The sequence below is a fragment of the Gymnodraco acuticeps genome, unplaced genomic scaffold, assembly GCF_902827175.1.
Source record: "Gymnodraco acuticeps unplaced genomic scaffold, fGymAcu1.1, whole genome shotgun sequence".
In the NCBI taxonomy this organism is placed as follows: Eukaryota; Metazoa; Chordata; class Actinopteri; order Perciformes; family Bathydraconidae; genus Gymnodraco; species Gymnodraco acuticeps.
The window spans coordinates 563,682-583,137 of NW_022990652.1; the positions used below are offsets into that span (position 1 = coordinate 563,682).

At 40.6% G+C, this 19,456-nt stretch overlaps 1 protein-coding gene across 2 annotated transcripts in view; it reads right to left on the reverse strand.

The window, feature by feature from the left end:
* rxraa (retinoid X receptor, alpha a) overlaps positions 1-11,975 on the reverse strand; it is a 97,480-nt gene extending 85,505 nt beyond the window's left edge. For both annotated transcript variants that reach the window (XM_034229490.1, XM_034229489.1), the window contains exon 1: positions 11,668-11,975. In XM_034229490.1, coding sequence (XP_034085381.1) covers positions 11,668-11,695 — 28 coding nt within the window. In that variant the 5' untranslated portion in view covers positions 11,696-11,975. The remainder of the gene's footprint in view (positions 1-11,667) is intronic.
* Positions 11,976-19,456: the final 7,481 nt, after the last annotated feature.

Here is a 19,456-nt window from a genome sequence, read left to right on the forward strand (position 1 = left end):
GAGAGCAGGACGAAGAAGAAGTGAAAAGAAGGAGAAAAAAAACGAGTGAAATGAAAGGAGGGGACCCTTAAATTCCAGGGAATTTTTCCAGATGTTGCACAAATATTCTGCTGAGGCAATCCAGATGTGCTCGCTCTGTTTCTTCCCTCCTTCTGCTCGCCATTTCAGGGACTTATCTTTCTTCTCTTTCTCTTTCTGCAAGCCCCCTCTACCTCCCAACAGCCCCTCCACATCAGTGTTCACTGATAGTGCCTTTTAAGTGAGGGCTTTAATAGCCCCCAGGGCGCCTTAGCATCCACTAGGATCCTGTAATAAACATCCACTCTCATTTTCTACTGCCCATGTGTGTGTATGAGAGTGTGTGTGTGAGAGTGTGTTGGAGAGAGAGAGATTACTCGCCTTGTTTTATCGCTCTTTGGATCAATTAACAATTAACTGTGTTACTAACAATAGCTGCGCTGATGTGATGAGGAAAAAAATCCATGCATATACGATGGCTCAGTCCCAGTCGGGAGGACCCAGGTTTGAAGGCGTGTCCTCCCCAATTTGATATATAATATTGTCTTCTCCTCTCCTTTAAAAATATATATAAAAAGGGGTTGCTGCTTTTATCTATTTTGTATTAGAAGTAAAGAAAAAAAATCTCTTTTTTTTTTTTTTTTTTTTTTTTTTAAAATTCTATATCAATTTTGAAGATGCCATCTTGGACTCTGAGAATTAAAAGGCAATTATTTTTCTTCAATTTTATGGACTAGAATTCCGTTTATATAGTGGCCCTTTCATATATGTGTCTATTATTAGTTAAGTTAACATTTGATTTTCTTTAGATTTTACATAAATTGTGAAGATGTCTGACTATGAGAACCTAAAGCCATGTTTCACTACTTTATAGACTTCATTTCAGAAGAATCTTTAGTTGCTTAACCAGTTTTGATCACCACTAATCACACATATGGAATCTAGACCAAAAATGGAAAAGAAATAAGAATAAAAGAAGACAGACAAAGAAACCGCACACCCAATGCCAACAACATTATCTCCAGCATGCACACAGTGAAGCAAAACCCAAATGAAAACAACATGCTTCCTGCTTCCTTTTTTTTTTTGCAAGCCTCAACAATGATCCTGTTTTGTTTTCCATCACTTCTGCCTCGTCCTCACCTCTCTCACAGAGTATGACCCAGCCACAACCCCTGATCCCCCCAGCCACCCCACCTCTCTCCCAGACAGTGCACTGCTTCTCAGCTGCTTAAACTGCGCTGCTGCAGATACACCGCCACATGAATCAGTGTGCCGGGGGGGACTCCCCACCCTCACCACCGGCGGCTCAGAACATACATGTTGTGGCATCGGATGGTTGTGCGCATGGCACATAAAAGCGGACATGTGCAGGCTTGTATAGGACACGCTGACACATATGCATGCCCGAGCGTATACACATACCCCTTCTGACTGATAAAAACGTGCCTCGCGCTGAAACAATCGGTAAATTAAATCTCCAGTAGATCATTAAAGTGCTAATCAACTTTCATCTTTGATTATTAAATCGTTGTTCATGCCATTTGCCAAGAAAATGACTTTTACATTTGGTTTATATTAAAGCCTCTTTTGATGATGCGCGTTTAAAAATATAAATCATTTTAATGTAAGAATTGCAAGCTTTAATTGTGTGTCTGTATTGTTCTTTAATTGTTATTATATATATTATTATACATGTTAGTATATATACTATTATTATATTTTTTGGATTAAAATTGTATTCCTCATTTTATTCTTTATCATTGTTTTCTTTAGTCATATTGTTGTTGTTTTATTTGGTTTATTCTTAAAAAAAATTGGAGGACGTATTTCTTTCTGTATGTTGCTCTGCACGGGTTACAAAGCTGTTTTGTTGTTGATAAAAAAAAGCAAAAAAACAACTTTTATGATGGGGGTTAAGCTCCTCAATTAATTGAATTATCATCTTTCTTCCTGCCATTAAATCAATTAAATGATAAATTGATTACAATCAAACAAACAATTCAATAATGAATCAGCCAGCTTCCGCCTTTACCGCCTCACACAGTGAAACCCACACAGCTGCACACAGTCCTGCCAATAACGGCCGTTTTCCGCCAACAACTGAACTTTCAGATCAGTCGCGTTTAATCTGCAGCCTTCTCCTGTTTCCCACTCTGGGCTGAAACAGAAGAAAGCATCCTAAACGTGACACTTGAACTTGTCGGAGCCGTTTTTACGCAGGCACGCTGTCAGCACTTTGGTATGCAGAGCGCTGATGACAAAGACATGGCCGACACCTGCGCGCCTGCCTGTCTCTGTCAGTCTAGTTACTCAACTTTCTTCTCAGAAACAACACAAACGACAGACTTGTGCACATGCTACGGTGGCATCTGCGCTAAATTCATTATATCGAGTGAAAGAGGAAAGGAAAAGACACTGGAATGTAACCGCCATGTATGCAATCCCATTACTCTGAGAACATTGTCCTTAGGGGCACAATGCAGGGTTTTATACCTCTCATAAGCAGGTTTACAAATTCTATAACCAAAATAAAAGAGCATTTAACCCAGTCAATGCTTAAGGCGCTTTCTGCATCTATACAGCCATCCTACTTAAAGTATCTATTAAGTAGTGGGGTTTAGTTAATCAAATTATATATACACACAAAGTTATTTGCGGCCTGGTATGCAGTTGCAAAGCCTTCAACCGTAAAACTTTACAAAGGGTGGTGAACACACGACAATTATATATATTTATTGTACTGAATTAATACAAATTCAGTCTTAAATGTTTTCTATTATAATACTTCCATTGCCAAAACTGCGCTTTAGCCACTTTGCAAATGACAAATAAAAGGCCTCCAATCTTTAATGTTTTAATATCTGAAACCTTGATACCATGCATTTTGGTCTTGCCATGGTTAAGTTGGGTTCCATATGTATTGTTGTCTTATTATGTGGCCTTATTGCTTTGTATAGCAAGGCTCTTTGTGGTTTTACTGCACACCCTGTCTGCAAAAGCTAATTTCCCTTAAGGGGCAATAAAACTCAAATAGATTGGATGTTGTGGGCACAGGAAGGGAGGGAACAGACGTCTATCTAAGCGCCGTCACTCGGTTACAAACGTCTCAGATACATTTGACTTTCAGTTGTTTACATAGCTCAGTAAGACATGTTCATCTACTATATCGAGACCATCGAGACTAAGATGTTCCAATGTTGCCGGTGTTGTTTTTCCAGATACGAAGCCCCTCCCCCTCTGTGCTTAAACACCCTCCCGACCGTTGAGAACATTCCTAAAACCAGACGGCCGCGGCAAGGTGTGTAACCATAGGTGGCAAAGCCCTCCAGACTTCCGTGCAGCAGACTTTCGGCATGTGTGCCTGTGTGTACACATGCATACAGGTGTGTGTGTGTGTGTGTGTGCTGAGGCCGAGGGGGCCACAGTCTGGGCGGATGTACGATCATGCTAGGCCTGGAGGCGTCAACAAAGAGTTAATCACTCCCTCTCAACTGCAGGCAGAGGAAAAACCCACAGAGGAACCCTGTTATCTTACAAATAATCTTTTTTCTTTCATGCGTGGTAAATTGTGAATATAATGTGAAAGTGAAAACTCCTTATGCGGATTGCTTTTTATCCATTTCTGAGATGACCCATGTCAATACTTTTATATCGGCTAACATCCCTTGGTATCCTGCATCTTATCTGTCATTGCGAGTGTTTGTGGCTCCTGTAATGGATCTTCTGTTCATCATAATTGAAGTCGTAACCTCTTATCTTACAGGCTGGTTGAAAAGAGATACTTTGGAGAAGTTAAAACCGTGTAACGAGGCCTGTAACGATGATTGAGCTATTGACTTTTATTAAAACGGTTAAGTTGAATAATCTATTCTGATTGGTCAATTTGGATATTCAGCTGTTGCAAGAACAACAAAAAGGCTGAAGAGAAAAAGACGTTAAAAGACACAGAGCGGGACAGGAAGTAAACACTGAAGGGAACATGGTATGAGCTCTGGCAGTGTTTAAAGATGAATTCATGGAAAATAAAATGACTTCGACAGTGACAGAAAACCTCGATCAGTGCTGCCATCATTTGAAGTTACGTAGCCATCGCCGCAGTTCAAGCCGTTGTAACATGATACACGACTGGTATCATTTATCTTTTTTTTTGTCTGAATATCTTTTAAGAAATAAAAGTTCCTTGCTCCTTGAAAGGATGTACTTGCATTTCTATGCTATTATACTACAATGTTATGATACGAGTGGTGGTTCTTAAAATGAAAATAATACGACAATTTATCGTTCTGCAAAAGCAGATATTGTGAAAAGTATACAAATGCAGAAGGACGTGAAAGTGGAACAAAACCTTTTAATGCACTGCATATTCATAGCGTGCTCTTAAAGGATCTTGAACTATAACCCTTGACCTGAGGAGGGCAACACTGAAAGGGAAATAACAAAGAACTCTAAAGGCAACATGCAAGAAAACTGAAGAAATCACTTTGATTGTGTAACGGTTATACTGCAATTCAAGGCTACTGAACAACAGGACAGAGGATAATACAGATATGATAACCTTAAACCTGGACAATCATATGGTGAACAAAACAGTAACCATAGAAACAGGACCACAATAAAAGGTAGCTACTGCATAAGTGTTGTCATTGGCAATGTAATAATTCTCTGCAGTTATGATTGCTATAAAGGCCCAGGGTATTCATTGATCGCAGCTGTTTATGGCACCTAAACATTGGCCTTTTTAAATGTAAGTATAAAAACATCTTATATAATATTATTTTTAAATCCTAATTAAAAGCAGTTCACAAAGCATCTTAGCTAGAGCTCCTAAGGTGAAGAAGTGTTCAAAGTAGAGAAAAGGACTTTTGTTGAGCTTCTTAAGCAGGGAAGAAAATAGCTGCAGGAAGTGGATAAATTCAACAATTCAACAAATTGAATAAAGGAAACTAAGAATCCACGGTATTTGTAGCTGATCTCATCAGAGCTGTGATTACATTACACATTTAATGAATCAAAAGTATGATATCATTAATGCCATTTTACAGTCTCTGGCTTATCAAAACATCTCTCCAGATAACCTTCTCTTGCTGTTCATGGATCAAAACATGTTTTAAATCATCACGGTTAATCTGGTCAATGCTGGAAAAAGTGACAAATGTTATTATCACATCGGCTGTTTCCTGAAGATGAGTGTAAAAACATAACCTTAGAGAACTGAGTCAATGGCTATTATGAACTTGTGTTCTGTGCCCATGGGCCACTGTGTCTAATTATGTCCAAGAATACTTTAAATGATAGCTGTTCCCAAGTAAGTTAGTCTCTGGGTATAAAACCTTTCTGTGTGGCAATCCTCCGTATAGGCCAATCCCAACTCAGAGTTGAAGTTAAGTTATTTCTTCTTTAGAGAAATGAAAATGGGTTTTTCTTTCTCCGTGAAGAAGAAATAACAACACTTCAACTCCAAGTTGTGATTGGTCTTGGTATTGTGGTTGCATGAGGGGGGCTCACTGGGAACATATCTAATTTACTTGCCATTAAAAAATGCTATCTGACTGGGGAAGGAAATATGGAGGACATCCAGAGTGCGTTTTGAGTGGAGAATTTATTTTAAAAATCTTCCATAAATTAAAAAACATTCAAGATTGACATCACCTTGATAATAATGCCAACGCTTCCATGTAACAGTGCAAGCTACAGCATTAGTAGAAACATCATGTATCTTGCTTTATCCAAACTGCTTTACTTTAATCTCAAAAACACTATTATGCGTTTCTGTAGCACACGTAGCCTACTGTACATACAGCATTTAATCATGGGTATTGAACAAATGGCAGCTAGCAATTACTATGCCAAATATATACAGTCAATATACACAGGTGTACAAGAACATCACCTTCCCTCTGCTCCCAAAGCTCCTGCCTTCTGCTTACACCCAAACCCACTCAAACACACACACACACACCATACCCGAGGTGTTTGCATGCTGTGGGATACCCGTGGCAATGTGCCCAGCAGCGCATGGGAGCACCACCCCCCCTCGCATCTGTCGAGGTGACAGACAAACTTAACGGCAGCGACAGTGATGGTAGTGGTGGTGGTGGAGGAGGTGTGGGGGGATAAAGGCACATTGGGACACCATCTCTCATTCCCGGTGACCTCGCAGAGAAACTGTGAAGGAGCAGCGAGACTCTTAATTACCTTGCTCTGTTCCTGCTGTGGTGGCCAGTGTTTACATGTACATACACACACAGTGTGTGTGGGTGTAAAAGAAAGAGAGAGTGCTGTGTGTATACACCTGAATACACAGCTATATTTAAAACAACCCTGCAGTTGGAGCCCATGATTTCATTCCTCTTCTTTCTCCGAGGGAACATCAAACGCAACACTCCGGCTTTTGATCATGCTCTATACACTGATGATATCGCCACCAGTGTAACAGATACATATTATTACAACACGTAAAGCGATGCTCCACTGTAGTTTAATCGGCGACCGATCATCCGGATGCGGGGAAATACTCTTTACTGTTGCTGCATTTTTCCATGTGCCTTCTTTAAGGGAAATCAATTATTTATTTTTGTTTACATCTGCGGCTCTCATCGGGGCCAATTGTAATTAGGACGAAATGTGGGCATAAAGGAAATACAATGACATGAAGGAGCATGGCGTATCTGAGATGCGCTCGATTCGTCATCCTTCACCACCAGCGAGTACTCATCAAAGCATGCACGCTCATAACTTAATTACAAAACACATCATAACCGCCGAGATATTTTCCTGCATTACCCTGATCGTAGATGAAGAGATGACAGTTATTTTTATTATTGAAAACATGCCAACTTGAGGATTGCGGAGGAGAGGAGAGGGTAGTTAGCCTCTGACAGCTACTGATTTTCTTTACTGTGCTTTAATGTAGTTATTTCCATCTCTTATAATGTCTATCTATCTCAGTGTTGCCCTTATTTCTCAGTCGTCTGCTCTATAGAAGCTGCTGGAGTAGGGCGAACCGACCTTCCTCTCATTGCGAATTATGAGTTTGATCTGTTCAAATCCCCACAGAGACTACATTCCCCACTTCAAAAAGAGTGGCTGTACGCACCCTGAATACTGCCAGCCCTCAGACAAGACATTCAGACACTCGGGAGGATCCGCAATACACCCGGAGACTAACGGTGCTCGCATAATTCAAAGATGTGCGCAACAACAACCAAGCTACTGCCAAAGAAAATTAGTGTGAGTGTAAATGACTGCTGATTGACTATCCCCAAGCAAAACATGTCAAACAATCCTTGGATCTAGCTTTTGAGCAATCTGTGCTGTTGTATTTGCTGTAAAGTGTCTCTACTATAGGCTATTTTTATTATATGTACAGCACTTTGTCTCGACCAAAAATCGTTTATAAATGTGCTATATATCCCACAACACATCAGAGACTGCACTGACCCCCCCACTTTCAAAACACTGACCAAAACACACCTCTTCAGACTGGCTTTTAATCTGTGAATTATGCTGTATTGCTGTTTTAATAACTTTTAAATTCTATTTTATCATGTTTTATCACCACTGTAAAGCGTCTTTGAGCACCTGGAAAAGCGCTTTGAAATGCAATGTATTATTATTATTATATGAATAAAACTTGATTTGATTTGATTTTTAAGAATGAGCAGTCCATTTTATTCTTTGTTTTATATTTTTGTAAATATTTTGGGATCAGATAACATTTTCATTCGATTTGATTTAGTGTAGAGACAGAATTAAAACGGGGAGACAGACGGGATGACATGCGGCAAATAGTCAGATAAAATTACAATTCATTATTTTACTTATTTCTTTATGTCTTTAGTGTTTTATATGTTTCGCTATTGGCAGGGTCAGGGACTTGAGATGTCCAATGCCAACAACTAGCTTTTGTGAATATGAGATGAAATCCTTTGAATTAGCAGTGATGTCACCTTGGCCATGGTCTTCTCTTTTAGAGACTACTTGTACTATCCTTTGCTGCAACACCAATTTAAATGACTACAAATGACGGATCTAGATGCAGAGGGAATGATGCACGATTAAAAGAAAGGAAAGGAACAGATAGAAAGAATGACAAAAACGTATGGAAACTACTACTGTCATTAAACACTTTTAACAAGAAATCCAACGCCAAAGGCAAATTCCTGAAGTGATCGAGCAGACGAGGAGCAGAGGTCAAGGTTTGAGGTGCAAAGTTCAGAGTGGCAATTATCAATGAAGACCTCCTGCGAGCGAGGAGCGCCGTACACAAATAATTAACAAGTCTTTTAGTCGTGGCATGATTCGAGATCCCCTTCTGGCGCTTTCTGATTCGTACGATGTTCAGCACATAAACAAGTGCAGAGGGGAGAGACTGAAGCAAACGCTCAATGTTTTATAATGATCAGCAGAGACATTATTCCGTGAAGAAGAAAAAAAACACTACACTTGAGTGCAGTAAACTGTAATTACAAAAACACACTCGCAGTGTTCGTAATTGGAGAGTAAATCTTTTTTTTTTCTCTCGTACAGTTTGCTTTGGCAGGGGTGAGGGGTGGGAAAGTGGAGGGTGGGCACATGGAAGGCACATTGCCTTTGATTTGCTTGAGTAAAAGGCCTCGTGGGTGAGATTGGGAGAGAGAAAAAAAGGAGAAAGGAGAGGGAGAGAGAGCTGTCACTTTAAGCCATTAAGTCTCGCTATAAAACTCCTCCAATAAAAATGACAGCTGCAGCCCCCTTTTCTCAAAAGGGGAGCAAAAGCATCACATCAGGAACACAAAACTGGACGGCCGTAAAAAGACAAACTTGGCCAAATGCTTTCGGCGGTGTAATTCCACCAGCTCACTCCCACCACACACACCCCTCCCGGCAACACACACACCCTCTCCCTGTAATACCTTTGTTCCTGAGTTACTGCCAGAAAAGGAATGTCTCTCTCCCACACACACCGCCATGAAACTCACTTTCTCATCAAAGACCATGAACTTCATTGATTCTGGGAGTGTCTGTCTGTCTGTCTGTGTGTGTGTGTGTGTGCTGGGCATGTTCCCCCAAACAGAAGGCACCACACACCTCTTTAGCGGGTGGTAAAAGTAAGTGTTCAATATAGTAAATTAGTGGCAAACCATCAACAAAGAAAGTCTTGTAGCTTAAATTGCATCAAACAAATGTGAATCAGTGATCATGAGAGAACAACTGGTTTTCTAATAAGTTGTGCATGTCACTCTTTAACAAAGATCTTCGGAACGCAACATGTTTCAATCATACATTTATGATTAAATGACGCCTGTACAATTGTAGTCATGTGTTGTGAATTTGTCTCCGACAGCTTTACGATCAAAACAATCCTTAGCTCCCTCAATTGGATAAGGTTAAATTCAATAAAAGCCAGAAATGTGATCTTTCAACTGGGGAAATGTCATATTGCCAGCATAACAATCAACCAAATAAATTCCAATTTGACTGACTTACAGGCTTTTCTCCTCAAATTAAAAAACTCTGCTTTCCTTTCCTTAGTAACACTGTGTATTCCACTGACACACTGTTATGATCCGCCTCATATTGCTCTGACAGGAGGACACATTCTCCTTTCAATGTCATCCCTTCAGTCTTCATAGCTTTATGTCAGAAATGAAGGCCGCACATCACCATACAGTCCTGAGCATAACCGTGCCAAAGGGTGGCGGGGTGTCGTCATTACGTCCAACAATAGATCCATAATTGTAAAACGTACCCACTGCCATTTCAAACAGTTGCATGTCAGAATTTCTAATGCAGCACGACATATTATTACACTGAGTGAGCGGCTAATCGATACGTGCAAGGACTCTGCAGATAGCGGCGTCCTTGAAGTGGCAATTACCAATCAGCACTCAAAGTGGACCTTTGATGGAGCAAGTTTAAATATAAATGGAGATTTAAGGACCCACAGATTATGCGATGAAAAAGCTGCTGACACAGCATGTTGCATAGCTGGGAGGGAAAGATGAGATCCAACACTGCTGGAAGAAAGTGTTCCTCGTCATTTAAAACAATTAAGAGTTGAGCCTTTCACCAACCATAGATAAGGCTGCTGTCAAGTGTCCGCATGAGCTACTCTGGTGTACATTTAGTCCGAGTGAAACTTGAATCACTTTCGGCGCGGACACACAATACGTTGCACCTGTAATAACAGCCCGTCAGTGTGTGTAGTGAGTATTTCTGGGAAGCCACAAAAAGGGCGTTGTGGGGCGACGGTGTCAGCGAGCATGGCCCAGTAACAGAAGAAAGCCGGCCCCGGCGTCTCAGAAGTCCCAGTGAATCTCCACGGTGCATACAGGCAGCTGATGATACGTGTCGAGGTGTAATGTGACGCCCTCATAAAAGAAAAGCAGACACAATAACAGGGTCGACCTGCAGCTCTGTGTTGTATCTGTGCTGCAGGGGACAAGGGTCTGCTCTGTTCACTTTGACAAACTCACAGTAGCAGCTCGGCATTAATAATTTACAGTGTGGTGTGCTGTGTGACACTGTGTGTTTAAAGTGGAATTTGAAGGGAGCCCTTAACAAAAATTTGATTTGGCAAATAAGATTAACGGTTGCAAAACAGTCATTCATATGTTATGTAGATTATTGTTGAACTTTCTCTGGAAATTCAAACATGTTACCATTTGATAATGTGGCAGATGTGTAAATGCCCCATTTTTGCTGTAAGTCTTTACTTTTTGGGAAAGTAGGCATGAAAAATGAATGTGAAAGTTCCTGCCCCTCCTAAACATGTCAAATCACCAAATAAGTCATAGCTTGTGACTTTTCGTAGTTACATTGATTATTTGTATCCACACAAAGCTCAGAAACGACACCAGTGTGACCTGTTTTTTACTTAATCTTTAGTTTCAAGAGAGAAACTCAGACTGTCCTCAACAAGTCAAGCAGCTTCATTTGAGCACAATTTTATAGACATTTATTTTGCTACTTGAGCACATTTTCAAACAACTCAGCAACACATGCAAGGACAAACGGAAGTAAGTTAAACAAAGTCACGTAAAAGACAACAAAAAGCTTTACAAAGGCGTCCATACATATCTTTAACATTAAGCAACGTTGTAGCATACCAGGTGACTAAAACTCATACAACTTGCACACGGCACTAAATCTAGCTTAAACATGCTAAAAAAACTATTTAAAAAAGGCAACTGCTCGTACAAGTTCAAACTGCTTTTTCTGCAATTGTGTTTACATCAAGTCCCTCTCGAAAGCAAATGATGACACACACAACTGTATCTCGGTTTGCACGTTTCCTCACGGGAGCTACATATATTAAAATAAAGTTTTAAGCAAAGTTAATGCGACTATGACATTTAACTGCAGCGCACGCGAGGTATGCGCACAGTTTAGATGTCACTCCGCATCAAAGCGATATGTCATCACCTCAAATATCAAAATTAGAACATGCAACATAAAGGGCAAGTATCTGCTTTTAATTAAATGAAATAAAGAAATGGAAACAATATTCAGTAAAGCTCGTTAACCGCTCCAAACATGTTGAAAACATTTGGCAACTCGCTTCAGTCAACATTGAAAAAGAGGCACCACAGAAGAAGGAAAACTGCGCTAAGACACGTTTCACACCATCACAAACAGAACAAGTTATTAAACAAACAAACTGACCCAATGACAGGAACGGTTTGGTTTCCATGTCTGTCTGGTAGGTTAGCTCATGCCAGCTGAGACGACCGCGTTTGGGAGTTTCTCACAGGCGGCTGCTCGAGCACACCGGACCGGGCTGCTGCTGCTGCTTCTCTCCGCCTCTTCAAGTAGACCGTGCACGAAGCGGTAAAAGGTGACAGGTCGATGTGTGATAAGTCTCAATAGATAACCTAATGTTTCTACCTCTGTTTGCTCACTCAGCTACTGCGCTATCGCTCCTCTCCTCTCACTCTCATGCCCCGGTGTGTACAACAACTCCAACTACTGGATATGCACTGCAAAAGGGACCTGTGCAGGGGGTACTCCCACCAACGTATGCCGAGCTGCAGCGACGCCACATAGACTCGTCATGAAATTAACCACGCAAAATGATTAAAATATAAACACGCATTGCTTTTCCTCATACATATTACAAGTCTACAGATGTCCTCAAGGTATTGGTTGTTGTAGCCTACCATATTATGTGTAGCAGAAGCTAGGCTACTTATTCTTTTCACTGCTCATCTCCTGTTATTTTAACCTGGTCACATCTGTTGAAGCAGGGCTGTTAGCTCTCTAGATAGATGTTTCAACTGCATTTTCACCACTGTAGCAATTGGCCTATATCTCTAAAAGCTCATAGAAGCTGGTGTCAAATTCACATATGAAACTCACGTCTAACTGGAGATCTGATTGGAGAAGTATAGAAATATATCTGCATTAAGAAATTGAAAAACCAAGAATGTGATATGAAGTTGTGCCAGCATATTTGCAATTTAGTTTAACAGATTAAACAGATTCAGATGTATCATCAAAAAAAAGATGGGGGCTTGTCTTTGTGGTGTCTCACCTACATTAATCTTTCCTAAGCAGGGTAGAAACAATTTGTTTACAATCTTGTCACCAGATTTACAGTAAGACTAAAGCATAACCCATTCCTAACAATAATTTTGGGTAATACAGAGAAAAAGGTAATCCAACACGAGCTAAAACGTTAAACAGTTTCATTTTCAAGTCCCCACTCTACATCTGCTAATACTTACTAAATGCATACGGTGATCTGCCAACATTGCACAAAAAAAGATATGATTTTTTTTTGCAGAGGGATAAAAGTTTGGTTGCAGATTCACATAAGCCCCCCCCCGGCTATAGCTTCACGGCTCGCTCGATTTGCATAAATCTCCCTGCATTAGATGCTGTATGAGATCTCTGTCATTGTTCTTGCTGCTATATTTTTTCTACACATGAAAGTTTATGTCTAACTCAAGCCACATCCATCTTGCATACACAGAAAAAGGCACATTTTTCAAAAGAAGGAACAAATGTCCCATCTTTGGCTGAGATTGAAGGAGAGAACATATGCAGGCTTTACATTTTTGCCCCATAGCCTACTGTAAAATCCCCTATGCAGTGCATTATGGGAGAAGTGTAGGGTTTTTCTGTACATACGCTTCCTGCAGCCATCCTCCAGGCCCTTGTGATGAGCTTGCTCCTATTAAGCATTTGAAGGTGTTCGCCACATTTGTACTGAGGTGAGATACATAATTAATGCAATGCATGGCATATCAAAGATCAAAGGCAGTTGTGCGGGAAAAAATAGTAAAGTTAGGTCTGACTGGGCACTGTTTCAAGGTGTGTAATGGCGCATTTCCACTGCAATGGGGTAGCCCCGTTTAAGCGTCCTCGCTCAGGCCTCGGGCTGCCTCGCTGGCCGTCCGAGGCCGTGGCGCATTTCCATTACAGTTTAGGACCTGGGGTAGCAACGCAGTGTAGGCGGGGCGATCGGCTTTGTTTTTGTTCACATTTCGAGTTGTTCCGTCGAGCTCCCGCTGGATTTGATCATCCCCAATGAGATGTAGGAACGTCGTCACCTCCTCGGTCGACCACGGTGTGCTTTTCTTATTAGACGTAGCCATTTTTGTAGCTCATCCGTTTACAAAATGCTGTTTATAAAAATGTTGCAAGCTTGCTTCTAGATATATATGCGACGCTAGGGATGAACTCGCGCGCGATCTTGTGACGATTCTCTCTGACCAATCAGCAGTCGAGAGTGTTGACGTCACTAGTTCAGCCCTGGCCCTGGTCTGATAGAACCACGATTTTATGGGTCCGGAAAAAGAGGGTAAAAGTACCCGCTAGCCGGTACTAGGCTATATGGAAGGGCCACCAAAAACTAGCCTCGCCGCTTGAGGACGGTTAAGGACGCTTAAACGGGGCTACCCGCTGCAGTGGAAATGCGCCATAAAAGTGACTTAATTGACTGGTAAATGCTCAGTAGATAGGGAGGGAGGGAAGGAGGGAGGGAAGAGCACCGAATGGACATTCACTCTGTAATAGAAGTCAGACAGAACAGTCTTTTTTAAACACCTCGATCAAGCCGTTTCTCTCATCTACACCCGGTTATTTAATCCTCAACTTGGACCATGATTAATAGCGTTCTGACCCTTCACCCCCATCCATATAAATCCTCTGGAGGCTGTTTTGGCTCCTCTCAACACCTCACTCCTCTGCAAGAGGAGGACTCGAAGTCTACTTAACTCTTAATTGCAATATCTCTTGGCTCGGTTCTCTTTCTTCTTTCTCTTTAGCCGTGTTTTTCTCCACTCTATGCTACGTATGGGCCCCAGGGGATGGTAGACCACCGTTACGATATACACTCTCTGCTATGGTTGCTTTGACAGCCAGCCTCCTCCTCTTTCACCCTCTCTTAAAATGGGTGATAAATGAGACAAGGGCCTTTTGGTCTCCTTTGTACTTTGACCATTCACAACAAGCTCATCCATAAAAGCGATTATGGCCTCTTTCAGCGGCAATGACAATGCTGCCCAATCCAGAGGAATGTACGGATAAATGTACACCTCAATGTTTTTCCCATTCGTTATGTGGCCAATACAATGTCAGAATTGTGGAAAATGCTCATTAGCATTATCTAGAGTTATAGGTGGTGTCTTCAAATCTCTTGTTTTGTCTAGAAAATGGTCCAGAACTTGAGATATTAAATTCAAAGTGATACAAAACAGAAGAATGATATTACCTAAAACCATGACTTGATTATCTACTTCTACTTATACATCTCTGGAATACATTTTTAAGATTTAAAGTCAAGCAAAATCTCTACAAAATAGAACATAACTTTTTCAGGAAGGTTATCAGACACATTGTCGATTTGGTATAAGGAAATTAAATGTATCTGTTTTGTTTGTCTTTATTGATTCCACTCAAATGTGGACACGACTGAGGTCCAAGGAAGAAGGTGTGCTACGAAGAACACAAAAGCCTGTGAGATCATTAGGGCGTTTGCTGAGGTGTTCAGCATTGTCCGCCCCAAGGGGAAAGTCTTGATCGTCACAGTCCCGGGTTCACATTCCTTAACCCCAGGGTCAGGGCTTTTGTCTGAGGATAGCACTGAGGCAACTTCCCTTGCGGAAATCAGCAAGAGCTGACACACTGAACGCTGAGGAGACCCACACAGAAGCAGGAAGAGGGACCACCACACACACAGAAGCACGCACATGGTCATAAATGTGGCTGTTATGTCTAGAAAATTAGAAAACTGTCAAAAGCACCATGCCAGTGTTTGAGGCTTTAGCGCCTTGAATACAAATCACATACTCAAATTTACAATTGTGCGGACCTTTCGTAAATACAAGCTTTCCTGTTGAACATTTTTGTGGAGGCTTTTTTACCTATGATGATGTGATGTTTTTGGTCATCACTGTCAGCAGAGTAATATAATTAGTTTTATGGCATCAACCAAAGATGGTTATGATTTTACGCTTTGTTCGTTTTTTGTTTGTCAGGAAAATGGAAAAAACTATTGGCCCCATTTTCGTGAAACTTAGTGGGAGGCTGAGGCATGGGCCAAAAAAGCCCCAATTAAATGTTGGATTGGATCCCAGTCATTTCACCGATTAGGGTTAGTTTATGTAAATGATGTTTCCCTTTCGATCTTATTGCAAGAATTGGCAATTGTTTTGCAAAATTCCCTAGAAAAACCCTCACGTCAGAACTTAAACAAATTTAAAAAAAAACTTTGAACACAAAGAACAACTCATCTTCTTTGTAGCGTCCTTTTCATTTTGACATAAAGCTCAGAAACGCTTAAGTCAGAAGAATGATATTCAAACTCAGGAAATGGAACCATCTGAGGAGTATTTGGAGCACCATATGAGCTCTCCTACCATTCTAGTTCCATCTTTTCATTGCAGCCATTGACTTTCATTAATTATTGCACAGTGTTAAAATTAAATAGAATAATCTATAGTTGTGTTTCTTAGGAAAATTACAAACAAATGTATATTAGTTGGGCTGAAACATGCAAAACCACAGATATGGTCTACCAACTGGTCTACAGAGTAAAACTAAAGGAAAGGGTTATTTCTAGAAAACAGTTCCTGGTTTCCAATAAAGCGCCTATACTGTAAGCACATTCACCTCCTATGCACAGCACCACTCTGTTTTCACAGGCAGAGTTCATTTCATTGGAGGTGATAAGAGCTTTGTGGAAATCTGCCCATCAAATCCAACTGATGGATGACATGAATCCAGGCGCAGGGCCAACAAATGGTAGTTTAAAAAAAGAAAAAACGCACAATATTTTCCTAAATGATCAGAGCCCATTCCGCTCAGGGCTGTTATCAATATTAAACATTACATCAGCTGTATCTGCTGGGTTTAGACTGCTGCAACGCCCAGACAATACTCCCTCAATGGTAACATCTGAAGCTCAGGCATGCATCATTCTTTAATATCATATTAAAGTGAAATTGGCTACATTTAAAAAGACGAGGCGATAAATCTCGTCTGCGCTTGGCAGAAGCTGGTTATATCATGGAGGAGGGGAGAATCACCGTCCCTGTAGAGCATCATCTTCACCTACGATTGAGTCCAGCATTATTGCACAATGATGGAGCCACTGTGCTGCAGGAGCCGACAGATTGAAGGCTGAAATATGGCTCTGTAAAGGGTTGAAGGTGTAGTCAACATTTGCTTTCTTTTTTTTTTCTCTGGAGTTGAAAGAGGGCATGTGTTCACGTTGGAAGGTTAAGAGTGGAATTCAATTCATAGAAGCAATTTAATTGGTAGTCAAATATTGCATAAGATTTCTCAGTTTTTCTGCTTATTTTGATTGTGTCACTCCAAAATCTGTAGTTTCTCTCAAAAATGCATTAAATGTCAACTCAGAATGTCCTATATCCCTTTTCATCTTTTGTATTTATTATCCAACCCGCCCCTGTGTGACCATATTGTGCAGAATGCAGGTGCCTGATTCACAGTTTATAATGTCAAATTCATGCTATACCATTGCACACAACCTGTCACTCAATAGTCTTTTGTTAGGTCTATAGCACATTACATAAGATTTGGCTTATGAGCCCCAATTCACACTTCAATCCACGTAGGTCTGTTTTGAAATGACAGTAGAACCACCAATATTATTGTTTTTCCCATTGTGTTTTGAATGTTACACATTTCTTCGCAGACAAATTGTGCTGGAAAAAGACAAATCTTAGTGATAACCGTCACTGACTACATTCACGTGAGTCACTCATTTACAGAAAGCCTTTATTTTAGCTTTCAGTTTTGCCTTTGAAAGCTGATCCTGTTGCTGATCCTGCTTCCAAATCCTTGCAGTGTTCTGACTTGCAATCAGAGCGCATCCTGCAACAAAAATGTGGTCCATTTCATCTCCATATAGGCTGAGAGATTTGAAGGTGGGATAAACCACTGGTTGGACTATTCTATTCTTGCACCTTCATATTTTCCACTGGCGTTCTATAATGTGCTTCAGATTGAAATGCACATGTGCTTGTGAGGCATGCATTAAGATGAGGAAACATCAGTACAAGAAAAACTCTTTCCAAATGACACATTAAAAGAATACTTCATCATCAAAATGATAGGGTTTTTTACCTGCATGCTTCCACAGTGAATTAAGAATCCAAAATTGAAAAAGCGTGATGATTTTAAGTAAATGGGGTCTGCGTTTAACAAAGGCAAAACATTTAAGAACATTCAGTTTACAAACGCTCACACAATTTGTGATATTGACCAAAGTCTTCTTTAGCCAAACACATGCATTTTTAGCTTAAAACGATTAAATCGATTACTGTTTAAGTGAAAGTGTTTAAGATAGGATGGTTTTTTCAAGCACAGTATGTTTGCAATTTTGGGATTTTTCGTTGGAGCCATGCAAGAAAAAACAAACAGCATTCAAGGTACTGGTGAGCAATTAATATACAAATGAATATCTTGGAGGTTAAGAGTTCTTTTAAAACCTTTAAATACGGCTGTAAAGAACCCAGAGAAGCATGCATAAATCAGAAATTGGTCAATAGACGTGTCCTCAGTGACTTCGTCTCCACTCCGTACAGTACAGCGGAGAGAGAGCTCAACACTGTTGGACTTCAGCTGGGTAAACATTCCCCACCGAGGCCAGAGATCTTGTGTACACACAGGGTACAGCACACGTTCAGCGAGGGGGCCCCCACAGCCGCCGCGAGGATGTATGGTCTAACCAGGCCAGAGTCCATGTGGGCACAGCAGTCGAAAAATGACAAGGGACCACCCCATCTGCTAAAAGACATTATGCTCTGATAAACAGATACTTGCTTTGTTTTGGAAGTTTTTTTTTACAACGATGCTAAAACGCTACATCTTAAGAAATCCTCAGACCGCCTGTTAAGAAAATAGGGTCTCATTTCACTGCGAGGAACATTAGAGTGAAGTAACAGGACCACCAGTGACCGTATAGCTAATAATAAACCTCTGTGAATCACACATGGCAGATGCGATGGAGAAGAGACATTTTCCTTTCCTGAAATAAAAGTCATTTATCCTGTATATGAAAGGAGGCCCGTGGAGATATCATAGCTAGACATTAGTGTGTGTGTGTGTGTGTGTGTGTGTGTGTGTGTGTGTGTGTGTGTGTGTGTGTGTGTGTGTGTGTGTGTGTGTGTGTGTGTGTGTGAGGCCTCGTTAGCCCAGGGGAGGCACTGCAGAGTGACAGTGATGCTATTTGTCTGTATTAACCCCTTCACACACACGCTCATGTCATCCCACACCTGCCATCTTTTATTGCATTCAGACCTTCTGTGGTTTGTCTGTTAGTTAGTAGGATTTAAAATAAATACTTAAAAGTAGAAATATTGGTGCAGATAGTGCTCCCATGTTGGCTCATGACTCTTTAAAAAAAATTGGTTCAATCCATTTCACGCCAAGCCAATTTCAGATTGGGCGTGACTGATTGGCCTGCTATTTTTTAGCAAATACGTTTTCTCAACACTCACTGACTTTCTAATCCATTTCATCCAATTGGATGAGGCTAAAATAACATGAGATGGTATTAGCCAGGCAAAATTATTCCTGTTGGATTCCTGATGTTATGGATAACATTTGGTTGTGTTGAGGCAGAAAAACAACCTAGGTTTGGCTCAAATAAGTATAGGATAGGGAGGGACTTGGTTGTCATGGTTGAAACTATGAACATGCACTTAATGTTAGGGAATGAACACCTCTCGGGTGAAATCTAATGTTTTTCTGTTAGGATTTATTGCCAAAATCTTATAGTTGGAACATTTTGCATGAACTCTCCAAAGCATTTTGCAACTGAACACAAATCTGATAAAGAATGCACATATACATTCATAGTTTTTCATTTTTCTTATTTATTGGGTGTCTATGATTGTAATCCCCTTGTGTGTTAACAAAATAAATGTCACTATTTCCTTGAGGCCCTTTAGCTTACTCATCACATCTCAAGATTTTCTGA